The sequence below is a fragment of the Rhinolophus hipposideros genome (genome assembly GCF_964194185.1).
Source record: "Rhinolophus hipposideros genome assembly, chromosome: 8".
Classification (NCBI taxonomy): domain Eukaryota; kingdom Metazoa; phylum Chordata; class Mammalia; order Chiroptera; family Rhinolophidae; genus Rhinolophus; species Rhinolophus hipposideros.
Window position 1 is genome coordinate 46,787,502 of NC_138054.1, and position 14,850 is coordinate 46,802,351.

General features: G+C 33.1%; 1 protein-coding gene across 1 annotated transcript in view; it reads left to right on the forward strand.

The window, feature by feature from the left end:
* DNAI4 (dynein axonemal intermediate chain 4) overlaps window positions 1-14,850 on the forward strand; it is a 57,737-nt gene that overhangs the window by 35,436 nt on the left and 7,451 nt on the right. The window contains exons 9-16 of the mRNA XM_081057440.1: window positions 302-510; window positions 3,278-3,364; window positions 4,645-4,796; window positions 6,451-6,608; window positions 6,923-7,044; window positions 10,212-10,310; window positions 10,947-11,173; window positions 13,214-13,370. Coding sequence (XP_080913566.1) covers window positions 302-510; window positions 3,278-3,364; window positions 4,645-4,796; window positions 6,451-6,608; window positions 6,923-7,044; window positions 10,212-10,310; window positions 10,947-11,173; window positions 13,214-13,370 — 1,211 coding nt within the window. The remainder of the gene's footprint in view (window positions 1-301; window positions 511-3,277; window positions 3,365-4,644; window positions 4,797-6,450; window positions 6,609-6,922; window positions 7,045-10,211; window positions 10,311-10,946; window positions 11,174-13,213; window positions 13,371-14,850) is intronic.

The window sequence follows — 14,850 nt, forward strand, 5'->3', positions numbered from 1 at the left end:
GAACAATGCCTAGTGGACCTCTTTGCAATTCCGAGGCAACATATTCCTTATTTGGCTGTGCTGCTCTGGCCCATTTGTTGAGTGGCCCGAAAAGCTGCTCGCTTTGAGTGAGGCTCAGAACAATAGAAAATTCTGCAACAGATCAGGGGGCTGTTCAGGGTGCTTTGTCCCTTGGGCCCTAAGATCCAACAGATCTAATGGTACTGAAAGCCTCAATGGTAGGTAGAGATGCTGTTTGGAGCCTTTGGCAGGCTGCTATAGATGGAGAGGACAATACTATTTTTATTTGATTCAACTTTAGAACTGGAACCTAAAGAGCCTGAAGACTTTTTAGAAGGTGAAAATCTTGAAGAGGTAGAAAAAGTGGTTAAGAAGGAAGAGGAAGAAGAAATAGAAATAGGTGCACAACAATCAACAATACCAGCCAATTTGGAACGACTTTGGTCCTTTTCCTGTGACTTAACCAAAGGCCTTAATGTGAGCAGCCTTGCCTGGAATAAAGCAAATCCAGTAAGTTATCGAATATTTTTTTTAACTGAAGTTTATTGGGGTGACAATGGTTAGTAAAATTACATAGGTTTCAAGTGTACAATTCTGTAATACATCATTTATATATCACACCGTGTGTTCACCACCCAGAGTCAGTTCTCCTTCCATCACCATATATTTGATCCCCTTTACCCTCATTTTCCACCCCCCTCCCCCTTTCCCCTCTGGTAACCACTAAATTATTGTCTGTGTCTATGAGTTTTTGTTTCTTTATTTGTTTGTCTTGTTCCTTTATAAAGCAACAAAGTTATCAAATATTTTAACAATTTCACCTCTTGCATTTAAGGGCAATTTTCAAGTACTAATGAAGAGTTTTTTCCCCTCAGATATTAGGCAAGGTATTTAAATAGACATAACCCCTAGTTTTAAAATGCCCCGAAAACAAGTTCATCTTTCAAAAAGGGGAACTTGCAAATAGTTACAAAAAATGGTTTTTTTTACATTTACATTTTTAAACATTACCATTTTTTTTTAGGAGATGCACTTGGGACATGACATTCTTTGAATCTGTATCAGATATTGAGAAGTGAACTAGAAGATAGTATATAATTGACTTATTTTAAAATATACCAAACTCATGTACCCAAATTTGTATGCTCCTTAAATTAATTATATTCAGAAATATATACTCATAGTTCATTCAGTGACCCTGAAAATCTGCAAAATAATTTTGAGATTCCGTAAAATACTATTGCTACTACTAATAGCAAATAAATATCGCTTCTTATGTGCCAGGCACTACTATAAACATTTTACTTGTATTAACACAAAAACTGTGAGTTCGGTGTTAATTTCCTCATTATGTTGATGAGAAAACTAAAGCTCAGAAAGGATAAATAACATGCCCAAAGTTACACAATTGGTAAGTAAAACAGGTAGAATTCAAACCCCGCCATCTGCCTCCAGTTTTCTTGCTCTTAACTTCTACTCTGCTAAAAATCATCTTGAGATAAATTAGATGAATCATCAAGCCAGGGATGTTTCTTTGTAAAACACAGATGATTACAAAGTAGTGAGATTTATTTTCTCTGGTGATTTATAAGCTGGGTCTGAAGACATGGGTCTCAACTCGTGATTCCAAACCACTTTTGTGTAACAGCAGTATCTTTGGAATAAATATTTAGTGATTTAGTGTGTTTTTAAAATGGTCAAAACTGATTAGTTTGTTTAAACTGTGCATTGTACTATATATATTTAAGAATTAGTCTTCTTATTTTATTGCCACACCATATAAGGTGCTAGGTGCAAACATAATTGTTATGGTAATTAAAAAGCAGATGTCTATAATTATTTTTGTTGAAACCTAAGTAACACATTATTTAAATTATGTATTTTATATTTTTAATAAAATAAAATACTTTCTGTATGGGTTTGTCTTTATAAAACAATTTGAGACCATCATGTAGATATGGGAGGTTTAATAAATCAATAACAACTGCCATAAAGACAGATGAATCATATTTAAAAACTGAATATACTAGCATTTAAAAAATTAACATAGTGCTATTGAAATTAAAATTAAATACTTGTGAATGAAGCTAAAAAATATATGACAGATGGCATCTATCATATTAATTCATTCTAAAAGTATTTATTGAACATTTACTCTGTGCCAAGAACTCTGTGAAGACACGAGGGATACAGTAGTAATTTTGTCACACAAAGACCCTGCCCACATAATGGTTTTCTATATGCTTTAATAAGGAAAATCAATAGTGCTGTGGGAGCACGTACGAGGGGTTCCTGAATGCTTCTTAGAGGAAGTGGCGCCCATGCTCAGTCCAGAAGAGATGAATAGGGATTTGTTAATGCCAGGAGATAAAGGGTGGCAATGAAGAGTGTTTTAAGGCAAAGAGAATTGTGGAGAGAAGATGTTGGTTTGAAAGAAGGATGATGTCAAGAAAATATAAGAATATATATTTGTATAAAGGTATTCTGATTACAGATAAGATGTTGTTTTTAAACTTTTGTCTATATGTACTTACATAAGCATTTCTTAAAATGACCTGCTGCATTAATCAGTTTGTGCTGCCATAACAAAAATACCATAGACGGAGGAGCTTAAACAATAGAAATGTATTCTGGGAAGTCCAGGATTGAGGTGCCAGCTGATTTGGTTCCTAGTGAAAGCTCTCTCCCTGGCTTGCAGATGGGGGCCATCCCTGTGTCATTAAGGTGGACAACACCTTTGGTATCTCTTCCCCTCTTTATAACGCCACTGACCCTATGAGATTGGGATGCCACCCTTATTACCTCATTTAATCTTAATTACCTCTTAAAAACCCTATCCTCAAATATAATCACATTGGGGATTAGAACTTCAATGTATGAATTTTGAGGGAGGAAACACAATTCAGTCCATAGCACCCATCTTTAACTTAAATGTCTTTTATTGTACATTTGAAATGATTAGGTCATTCTCAAAAACCCGTAAGATACTATAATGTAATAATACAATCTTGGAGGATTATATTAATATGTAAAAGAACTTGGTTATCAAAGGGTTCTTTTTGAGTATTCTTTAGTCTGAAAATGTGATTATTATTATAATTTTGTTTAGAAAGATGGGGCTATAAAGTAAAAATAGGTGGTAGAGTGGTATTTTTTTCTCTAAGTTGAAATGCCTTATCACAATTTATAGCACAATTCATTAATATGCATCTTTATACATTTGCCAAAATTCGTATGCCATTCTGTTTTATTTTAAATGTATTTTTCTTGTTTTCAGGACCTTCTGGCTGTTGGCTATGGGCACTTTGGATTTAAAGAGCAAAAAAAAGGATTGGCTTGCTGCTGGTCCATAAAGAATCCTATGGTAACCCAAACAGAAATAAGACCTATTTTTATTTAATTAAACGTTGGCATACTTCTCATAAAGTAGATAGTTGTATGTGATAATTAAACAAAGTCAAGAACATTTTTTCAAGCAAGACTTTATTTCCTTTGGTTTGAATACGTAACAAAACTTATTTTTGTTGATTCAGAATAAAATAAATTCATTTATAAATTCATTCAATAAATATTTATTGAATATCTACTATGTGCTGTTAGATTTGATGATCCAGAGCTGAACCATTATTGTTTATCACAGTTAATTATAAAAGAATGAATTTATAAATGAAAATCCTTTGGAATTTACATTCATAATACAGTAGTAATTGAATACTGGGTTGTTTCTTAATATATGAATGACTCCTTATCACCTTATAAGATAGATTTCTACCATCCTCAATGGATATAAAATAGATTAATACAAACATCTATTGCCATATATATTTCAAAGAGAATGAATGCAAATCAGTCATGTGTTTTGCTAAATAGCCCTAGTCAATGTGTTACTTTATAGCTTTACATTTAGTTTTAATTTACAACTGAAATGTAAAGTGGAAAACTTAGAAAGGATAAGAAGAGCACACAAAAATAAGAGTTTTTACAAATAGTCCCAGTTTCATAGAAAGCTGGGTTAATATAGCATAAAGGAAAGGAAGAAGCAATTTTAAACACATAGAAGGACTGATCCATCATCAATAGGATGTCTTTTTCTCCATGTAGGGTGTTAAAAAACAAGAAAGGATTGAGATTAGACATTAAAACAAAAGAAAACAATAAAACTCTTGATAGAGTTGCAGAAAAGAGTACCTCAGAGTTTTGGAGCTTTTTCTATTCATTGTTTAGAAATGATTGGATAATCCTAACATCTGAAATAGATAGATACTGGAAGATAGGAATATATGCTAGGTAATTTGGAGCTCGTTATTTGTTTCTTTAAGAAGGTTAGACCTGTGCTGATCCTACGAATTCAGATGAAAGATTACCAAAATGTGACAATTATTGTAAAAGCCCATCCTGTACGTGTTTCTTAAAATTATTGAGCTCTGAAGAGTCATCAAAGTAAAGGAAATGACTGAGATTTAATTTCTCATCTGGAGAAACCTCCTGATACTGAAGGTTAGGAAGAGAAGAGAGACTGAATGTAGACTCACTCTTCTCACCTCCCCCTTGCCACCAGACTAGATTTCAGCCATCATCATACCCAACCGTACTGTGGTCTACAAAGCCAAGTTTAAAATGTAATGCAATTATTATCTTATTTAGTGGCCAGAACGTATGTATCAGAGTCCATACGGAGTTACTGCTGTGGATTTTTCAATTGGAGCACCTAATCTTTTAGCAGTCGGCTATTACAATGGCACCATTGCAGTTTATAACGTACAGAGCACCAGTAACATTCCAGTTCTGGATAGTAGGTGAGAATCCACGAATTAGATAAACGTATGAGATACACACTTTCTTAGGGAGAAGTACAAATTTACTCAGGGTATTTGGTTTTGAGTGAGTGTTGATGTTGTTGGTGACAGTGATACCATTATTTTTCAAACCATTATTTAATAATTCCTCATCCTGTCTCTCCCATTGGAATGCTTTGTCCTAATAGCTCCTTCATCATCTTCTCTGCCTACTTCACCGACAAACTTCCGTTGGTTTGACAGTTTATGTGTATTCTTTTTTTTCTTCTTAAAAACTTGAAGTTTTTCCAGCTTTATTGAGGTATAAAAATTGACAAAAATTGTTTATGATTAGGTTACATAGTGTGATTTTTAAAGGTTACAATGTGTTGATTAAATACACTCATAGGTATACATTGTGAAATGATTACCACAATCAAATTAACACCTCCATCACCTCACATAGTTACCTTTTTTCCTTTTTTGTGGTGAGAACACTCTCAGCAAATTTAAAGTATACAATTCAGTATTATTAACTGTAACCACCATGATGTACATTAGATCTCCAGGACTTCTTAATCTTACAACTGACACTTTGTACCCTTTATTGCTTCAGTTTCACCTCCTCCAAGAAACATTCCCATTCCTTTCTTTTGTGCCTCCTGTACCTACCTGACATACCTTCATCACAGCAAGTATCATGGTGTATACCAATTGTTTATATGTGAGGAGGCTGTAAGCTCCTCAAGGGCAAGGATTCTTACTTACCTTTGTATCTTCAGTATGCACACAATAGATATAGTAATAGGAATGAATACATGAACGAGTCATATTGAGAAAATAAAACAGTTAAAGGGAAAAGATATTGAATATATTAGGTTTCTGTAATAGACTAGATACCAAGGGGGCAAAAAATGAGGTGGCATATTAGTGTTTGAATAAACTTAACTAGCACTGGATGAAAGTAGGCATTAAAGCAGGGATTCTTAAACTTAATTTTGAAATTATTTGTATAGTTTTGAAAGTTTGGGCCTTTCTGTTTATTTCCAGGAAGAGGATCCATAACGTTTACCAAATAATCATAAATATCTATGATTTTAAAAAGATTCAGAACTATTGTTTTGGAGGGTTTGCATAACAAAATCAAGAGAGAGTACGAGGAACAGAGAAGCCCATTATTCTGATAGGAAAACAGTCAGCAATCTGAGATGTGGTTTTAAAATTCACTGAGAAGTGAATAAAACTTAAAGAACTTATTCATTTAAGCTATGCAAAAAATCCTTATAAAAATGAAGATACTTATATTCAATGTGTCTAAAATAAACTAAATGTACACAACGTAACTAGGGAAAGTTAATGAATAGAGTAAGTGAAACAGATTTTTTAAAGAAAGGAAATATTTGCTCTTATATTCCTGTTATGACACCTAATATAAAGGCAATACAAATTTTCTTTTGCAAGAAATAAGTAAGAAAATGTGAGTGTTAGGTGGAAAAGTGATTATTTTTCCAGTTGTGTGAAATATTTAAAGTAAAAGTCCGGTTTTGAACAATAAAAGCATCCTTCTATAAGTAGGTCATGGTGCTCTCCAGAGCTGTCCTGATCACTTATACTCAAAGTCTTTTAAAAAAAAGTATTATAATGATTCTATATTTAGTAACTTTCCCTGTTTCAGTGAATCACCTCAAAAACATCTGGGGCCTGTATGGCAGCTACAGTGGATAGAACAAGATCGAGGAACAACAGGTGATGACAAAAGAGAAATACTCGTTTCTATATCAGCAGATGGAAGAATCTCCAAATGGGTTATACGGAAAGGACTGGATTGTCATGGTAAAAAATGTATATCCATATATATATATATATATATATCAAATTATCTTTCTCCTGTTTTGCGCTGAATTAAAAATTCCTAGTACACCATGTATAAGAGGTGACAAATTTTGGTTTTGCTAAATAAGAAAAAAAACTGGGCTTGGTTATTGTTTTTGTAAGGATCTAGTTCTGGTATTTGCTAATTTTAACCTAATCACGTGCCAAAGATGGCAGAAATCATAATGCTGTTTGCGGAGAGTTACACACTATATCCACAATACAATACTTTTTCATGTGGTAAATAAGATACACATTTTTTTCTTTAAATAAAGATTTGATGCGTTTGAGGCGAACTACTGCCAGCAGCACCAAAAAAGGAGGGGAAAGGGAAAAGAAAGGTGAAGCTTTGATATCGCGACAGGCTCCTGGAATGTGTTTTGCTTTTCATCCCAAGGTAAACTATTTCAGTCCATTATTTACTACCGCAAATAATGACTTAAAGTAATTGAAGCGTATTAACATATCACACAAGACAAAAGATTCCCCATGTTAATTAATATTGTGCCTTGTAAGTAAAAAAATAACAAACAGCTGCCCACCTAAGGCAGAATGGCACATTCCAGTGGACTACACTCTGTCTTTATCTGTTTCCTAGAGGAGAGGCCTATATTTCTGAGGAATTATGACAGGATCGTCGTTACAACTGCATGTTTAACTTGAGTGCCCCTCCTTGCCCGTGTTGTGTGCTCTGCTGCTCTGTCATAATGACAGAAACCAAATGCACTCGCTAGACCTCTCTATCCTCAATGTGACTGGTGACTCATGATTCTGGGGATCAGGGAGACCACTTACATTCCTGCTTATCAAGACCAGAATTAAATAAAGAACAGTGAAGGAAGGTCTACTTTTGCAAATTCTTTGGAAATAGAAATGTCAGCCATTAGGACACACTTTTGAGAAAACATATCCTGTGTGGTTTCTGTTATATGTAATATGGTCATGTCCTTAGGGACACCTAAGGATTGATTTTTTTGTTGTTGTTTGATCCACTGCACACCTAAGCTTAAGCTCCTATTCTGTTCTACCGTGTCATCCAAATAATATTTAAGTCCTATTGTCCACTCCTTCCAGTCCAAGCTTACTATTACACTACTAACGTAGTTCGGGCCTTTATTATGTTTCATTTTTATAACACTACTGTCATATTCTAACTGCCTTCGTTGTCAAATTCCTGTAATCGACTTTTCACCTAACTCTAGAACAGTAGTTCTCAATGTGAACAAAGAGGGGGTTATTTTCCCACCAGGGAACATTTCACAGGGTCTTAAGAAATTCTTGGTTGTTGCCTCTGTAGGAGGTGGGCATGGGGAGGAGTGCTATCGGCATCTAGTGAGCAGAGTCCAGGGACACTGCTAAACATCCTGCAGTGCATAAGACAAGCATCACCCCCTCCCCCAATCCCCAACAAAGAATTAGCTAGCCCAAAATGTCAGTCGTGCTGGGTTGAGAAACCCTAGTCTGGTGTCCTAGAAATGTCCCTGGTGTGAGGAATTTGAGATAATAGTGTAGTCTGTAAATAAAGAGTTTTACTTTTTCCTTTCTAATCTGGTTACCTTTTTTATTTATTTTTTATTTTTTATTTTTTATTGACTGATTGCACTGGTTGGAACCTCCAGCGCGAGAATGAATAGAAGTGGTGAAAACAGACATCCCTGTCTTATTCTTGATCTTAGGAAGAAAGCATTCAGTCTTTTACTATTAAGTATGATGTAAGCTCAAAGTTTTTTGTAGATGGACTCAATCAGGTTGAGGAAGTCTCATTACATTGCTATTTGTTGAGAGTTTTTATCAGGAATGGATGTTGGGTTTTTATCAAATGCTTTTCTTCACCTATTGATATGATTACATAGTTTTTCTTTAAAGTTTGTTAATATGGTGAAGTATCCTGATTGATTACTTTTGTTTGTTTGTTCCTGGAATAAATCCCACTTTGTCATGATTAATCGTTTTAATATACTGTTGGATTTAATATGCAAAAATTTTGTTTAGAATTTTTACATCTTTGTCTGTAAGGGGTATTGGTCTATAGTTTTCTTGTAATGACTTTGTCTGGTTTCAATATCCTAATTCATCTTAAATCTCTGCCCATTCATGTTTCCCTCCAAATGTTCTTGAGAGATCTACCCAGCACATCTCTTGCATGAAATCTCAGAATAGCAGAGTTTATATACTGAGGAACCCAACTTTAGACAGTGACCTCTAGAGAATGATGACCTACTTGTAATTGGGGTTGAGATAATTGTTATCCATATAAAAAATGGAATTAGATCCCTACACCATCATACACAAAAAATTTTTTTAGAAGGAAATGTAGGAGAATATCTCCATGACCTCAAAGTAGGAGAAACGTCTTAAACAAAGCACCAAAAAAATGCCAACAATATAAGATATAATACCAGCTACATTGAAATGAGAACTATTGCTTGCCAAAAGACATCAAAGAAAGTAAAAAAAAAAAACAAACATACACTGGGAGAAGATATTTGCAACATATGTAATAGATAAAGCATATGTAATAGAATATATGAAGAACTTATACAAATGAATCTGGAAAGATTAGTAATCTGGACAGATTAGTAAAATGGTCAAGAGGTATGAACAGAAGAGAAAGTATAAATGGCTAATAAACATAAAATGTGCTCAACTTTGTTAATATTCAGACGAATGGAACTGAAAACCATTAGGTATAATTTTACACTTAATAGATGGCAAAATTTAAGATTTCTGATATAACCAACTGTTGGAGAGAATGTGGGTCAAATGGAACTTTTATTTACTGCTGAATGTAAATTAGTAATACTACTGTGGGGGGAAAAAGTACTTTATTGTGTAATTTAAAACTGCATACATCCCATGCTCTAGTAGTTGCATTCTTAAGTACTAATATACACTAGAGCAGTGTGCCTCAAATTTTAATGCATGTAAATTACTTGGAAATCTTGTTAAAGTGCAGATTCTGATTCAGTGGGTCTAGGGTAAGCCTGAGATTCTGCAGCCCTAAACGCTCCCAGGTGGTACAGCCAGGGTATGGAACACCGACTTTCCGACTTTTTGACTATGACTTCACTATTTGAAATCCCTTTAAAATCCTCTTTTAGTACATACATTTAGGGTTAAAGATGTCTGAGATATGATCTAGTTTCATTTCTCATTCCTAACAAGAATGATTTCTTCAGCATTATATCCATAAATAGATAGTTATTAAGTCACCTGTGTTCTCTTTGACTAGTCCTAAAGAAAAAAACACTTGCTATTTCCCTGAACTGCTAGTTCCAAGTTTTAGATCGTGTTTTCCTCATTTTAAGCCAGTGTGTGCTTCTCTAGTATAGGATACTATGTTCTACCCTCTATTCCAGCAAAAAAATGCTTATGTTTTCTTTTTCACAGTAGTTTGATTATTGTAAAATTACGATAGAAAGGAAAAGACACCAGACAACTATCTTTAAGATAGCATTTCTAGTTTTGGTTCTTGAATTGCTTTTAATAGATCTTGAATGGGATAATCTTATATTTAACAGATTTACTAATATACATATTTTGATTTTATTGTGTGTGTTGTAGGACACAAATATCTATTTGGCTGGCACGGAGGAAGGTCATATTCACAAATGTTCTTGTTCATATAATGAACAATACCTAGATACCTACAGAGGACATAAGGTTGGTTTAATTATAGTATGTATGGAAAATTTGTCTTGTCATATTTCTGAAACAATAGTATCGTTATATGCAATATTTTTAATATGTAATAAATTAACAGCTTCAGAGTTAAACCTGCCAATTAAAAATAAGGGCTTTTTTGTATGGAAACCACCAATGTGTGGGACACTTTATTTGGCTTCTAGATAGGCTTGATTTCTTCTTACAAGTTGTGGAAGTCACAAGTTTCATTTGTTTTTGAAAAACTTTGCTTATAACATGCTGATCCCAAAGTAAAATTTTCTGTGGCATATATACCTATTCTCCATCTCTGTTATGATTGTTCCATCTGTGTTTTCTTCATTTTCTCCATTTCTGTTTTTTAATACTCCTTATGTTTTTTAAAGGAAATAAGTATAATATGTGTTAATATTTAGTGAAAATTGGTATGGACTATATTTTTATATTTCCGTATGGTATACCTTAGGAAAGATTCAATTTATGACCTTAATCTCAGCTAAAATAATACACACATAATAATGCATGGGGCATTAATATTCTACAAATATTAGCAATTTTCCTTTATTGGTCAAGTTTAAAGTATAAGATATTAACCACTATTTACATATGTATTTTAATTTATTTTTTTAATTCTAGGGTCCAGTATATAAAATAGCATGGAATCCATTTTGTCATGATGTATTCTTAAGCTGTTCTGCAGATTGGGGTGTTATTATATGGCAACAGGAAAATCTCAAGCCATTTTTGAGTTTTTATCCAACTACTTACGTTGTTTATGATGTTGCCTGGTCTCCAAAATCATCCTATGTATTTGCAGCTGCAAATGAGAGCAGAGTGGAGATCTGGGACCTTCACATCAGCACGTAACTGTTAATATTTTTCTTGGGGATATTTATAGTAGAAGCAGTTCAAACTAAATGATACCTCATAGTTTTGACATCAGTTAGAGAGAATTGTAGTTACTTTAAAATAGGTAATGTTCAATTTGTGAGAGTTATTTAAGAATAATAGAAATATGCCAGAATACTATATTAATGTTAGTTACTTACACCAGATGTAGTTTTTAAAATAGTTGAATGAAAATACGTTACACTACTCATCTCCTCAAATTATTACAGGCTGCTATAGGATATCATAACTACCTTCAATTCTTTTTCATTGCCTGGTTTATAGAAGAATGCAGAGGCAGCTGATTGTTCTTAACTGAAGATTTTTTACAATAAGATAAAAGGCACAAAATAATTATTTAAAAAATATTTACTTATTCTCTTACCTTATTTTAAAACACATTCAAAGGGGCATGCATTTAATTAAATTTTTTTATTAGTTTCAGGTGAACAAAATAATGTACTAGTTAGACATTTACACCCCTCACAAAGTGATAACTTTCCTCCCCCAATCTACTCCCCCTCTGACATTGTATATAGCTGTCACAGTTCCATTGACTCTATTCCCTGTGCTGTACTCCACATCCTGTGACCATATATATGAAATTATAGTTGACATTCAGGATTATTCAGCTTCAGCTTCGGGTGTACAGTGCAGTGGTCAGGCACCTACACTGTCCATGAAGTGGTCTCCCTAATAAGACAAGTGCTCATCTGACACCCTACAAAATTTTTACATTGATTTCAGGTGTTACATCAAAATTATTACAGTGTCCTCTACACCCATCTTTCTTTTTAATATGAGAGTTAGTGCAATGCCTGAACAGTGTTTAATGATTCTACTTCTTCATTTGGAAAATACTGTAGATCTTTATGTTAGTTATTAATAGAAAGAACAGGGAAATGCATTCTTGTTTAAAATAAAGAATGTAAAATTCAGTGCATTTATTCTTAATGGAAAACTTTTTCCAAAAAGTTAATAGTTCAGTAACTTTACAATTTTGTCATGGCTTTTTCTAAAAACAGTTTGAACCAAAAATCAAGGATTACATCAGAAAGCAATTATTTTTGAGTATGAGATGACTAATGTATAAAATGGCTACTTAAATAATCTCATCTCTGATTTTAATTTTTCTGGTAAAACTATAGTTCCTTGGAAAGCATTTCTTCAGAAAAAATATGCAAGTTACTGCTTCTGTTTGTTTCTTAAGGGCATTAGTGGATTGCTTTAGATGAACAAGAGTAGGAAAAGGTCTTGTCGAAATATTATTTTATGTTTCAGAGGTTCATTTGGATCAAAACATCCTTCTATTAAAAGATGTATTATAATATTTAAAGAGTTGTATTAGTCAGGGTCTCCAGAGAAACAGAACCAATAAAGAGCGAGAAAGAGATTTATTTTAAGGAACTAGCTCACATGATTGTGGGGCCTGGCAAGACCCATGTCTGCAAGACAGGCTGGCAAGCTGGAATTTCCATCAGGAATCCATTCATGTTGCAGTCCTGACTCCAAAGGCGGTCTAGAGGCAGAATTTTATTCCACTTTGGGTAACTCAGTCTTTTCTCTTAAGACCTTCAACAAATTGGATTAATTTACTCACATTATGGAGGGTAATCTGCTTTATTCAAGTTCTACCGATTTAAATGTTAATCATATCTAAAAAAAAAACAAAACAAAAAACATCTTCACACCAAAGTGTAGATTGGCGTTTGATCAAATAACTGGGTACCATACCCTAGCCAAGTTAATACATAAAATTAACCACCACAGGAGTTTAACATATGAGTTCATATATTACTTGTGATTTGCTTTATCTAGTTGAAATTAGTTCATTAAAAAATGAACGTTTTGACTGAATATGGAGTATCAAGCAGTTATTTTGATTTTGGAAACTCTTAAAGAAACTTGGTTTTTGTTATATGAAATCACAAAAATTATTTCAGACTTTTCTTAGTTTGTATATGAAAAGAACATATTAACAACAACTGAATTTACAAATAAAATATTCATTGCAGTTTGGACCCTCTGATTGTGAATGTTGCTAACCCTGGAATCAAATTCACAACTGTTCTCTTCGCCAAACATACAGATTGCCTTCTAGTGGGAGACAGTGATGGGCAGGTTACTGTGTATGAATTAAGAAATATGTCCACTGTTTCAGAATCTGGCCGGGTAAGTCAAAATTTTGTGTCATTTTATGCTTCTGTTCAGTTGAAATATTCAACTATTATTTAATGCAATATTCAACTATTATTTAAGATTTACATTTCTTAAATATCTTAAGTGTAATGCAGTAGAAAGAATATAAGTCCCAAGAGTTGCTTCTACTAGGCATAGGTACTAACTAGGCTTATTTTCTTTAGCCTCATGTTCTTTATCTGTAAAATGAGAATACTAATGTTGTTAAGCATAATAATTATAAATGTTACATGGAATAACTTAAAATTGAGCCTAATAGGTGGTTGGGGCTTAATAATTGTTAAGTAGTATAGCTGAAGAAGTTTACTGCAAATATTCAAGGTTCTGTAAAAATAATATTTTTAGATATTATCTAATGTTCCTGAAATAGGCATTTGTTTCTGTTAGTTTAACATTATCCTATTCCCTTACTCTAATCTTCAAATATCAAAAGTTGTTACAAAACTTAGTAAATCGATATTACTAGATGTCCATTATTTTTAAGATAGCTTTTCATATTTTTCTGTTTCTTATATTTAAATTGTTATTTTAACGAGTAATCTGGTAAACATTATAATGAATATAATAAACATGGTTAAAATACTCACAGATCAGTAAGAAAATAAAACACTAAGACCCCAATAGAAGAGTGTTAGAAACAATTCATTCACAAAAAAGGGCTAGTCAATATATTTTATAATTCAACCTCACTAATAATTAAATAAAGTTTTATTACTTTAAATTAAAATGTGATAGCATTCTCATATATCAAATTAATTTTTTTTATGGAACTACTCGGTATTGGCAGACATTGGATGAAATAGGTCCTCTCTTATACTGATCATTGAAATAGAAATTGGTATAATTTCTTTGGAAGCCATTTAGCAATATGAACCACGGCTATCCACTTTTAGGACTCTATCCTATAGTAATATTTATAAAGGCAATCAAAAAATTAATTACAGCTTAATTTGTGGTAGGATAAGAAAAGAAAAGAAACAAAAAAAGAAGGAAACAACTTAAATATCCAATCACAGGGAAATATAGCAGGGGAAATTAGATGTGTTGATTAGATTTGGGTCACATGTAGAAAGTGAAGTTCTACCCCAACCATAACCATTTATTTGACTGTAAATGTTACATAAATAAGTAAGTGCCTGGGACTTTGTACTTGTCATTCTGTCTACCTAAAATCCACAAGGTTTGTTCCTCTACCTACTTAAGTCTTTGCTCAAATGTCACTTTTTCAGTGAAGTTTTCCCTGGCCACCTTATTAAAATTGCAACCTCTACTGTCCCCCACACTTCCTATTCAATATTCTTCCATGACTTATTTTTCCTAATAACATTTATCTTTCAGTACACCATATTCTTTATTGATTTATTTTGAAAATTTCTTGTCTCCTACATTTAGAATGTAAGCTCCATGTAAACAGTGAATTTTGTGTCTTTTGTTCTCGACTGTATTGCTATGA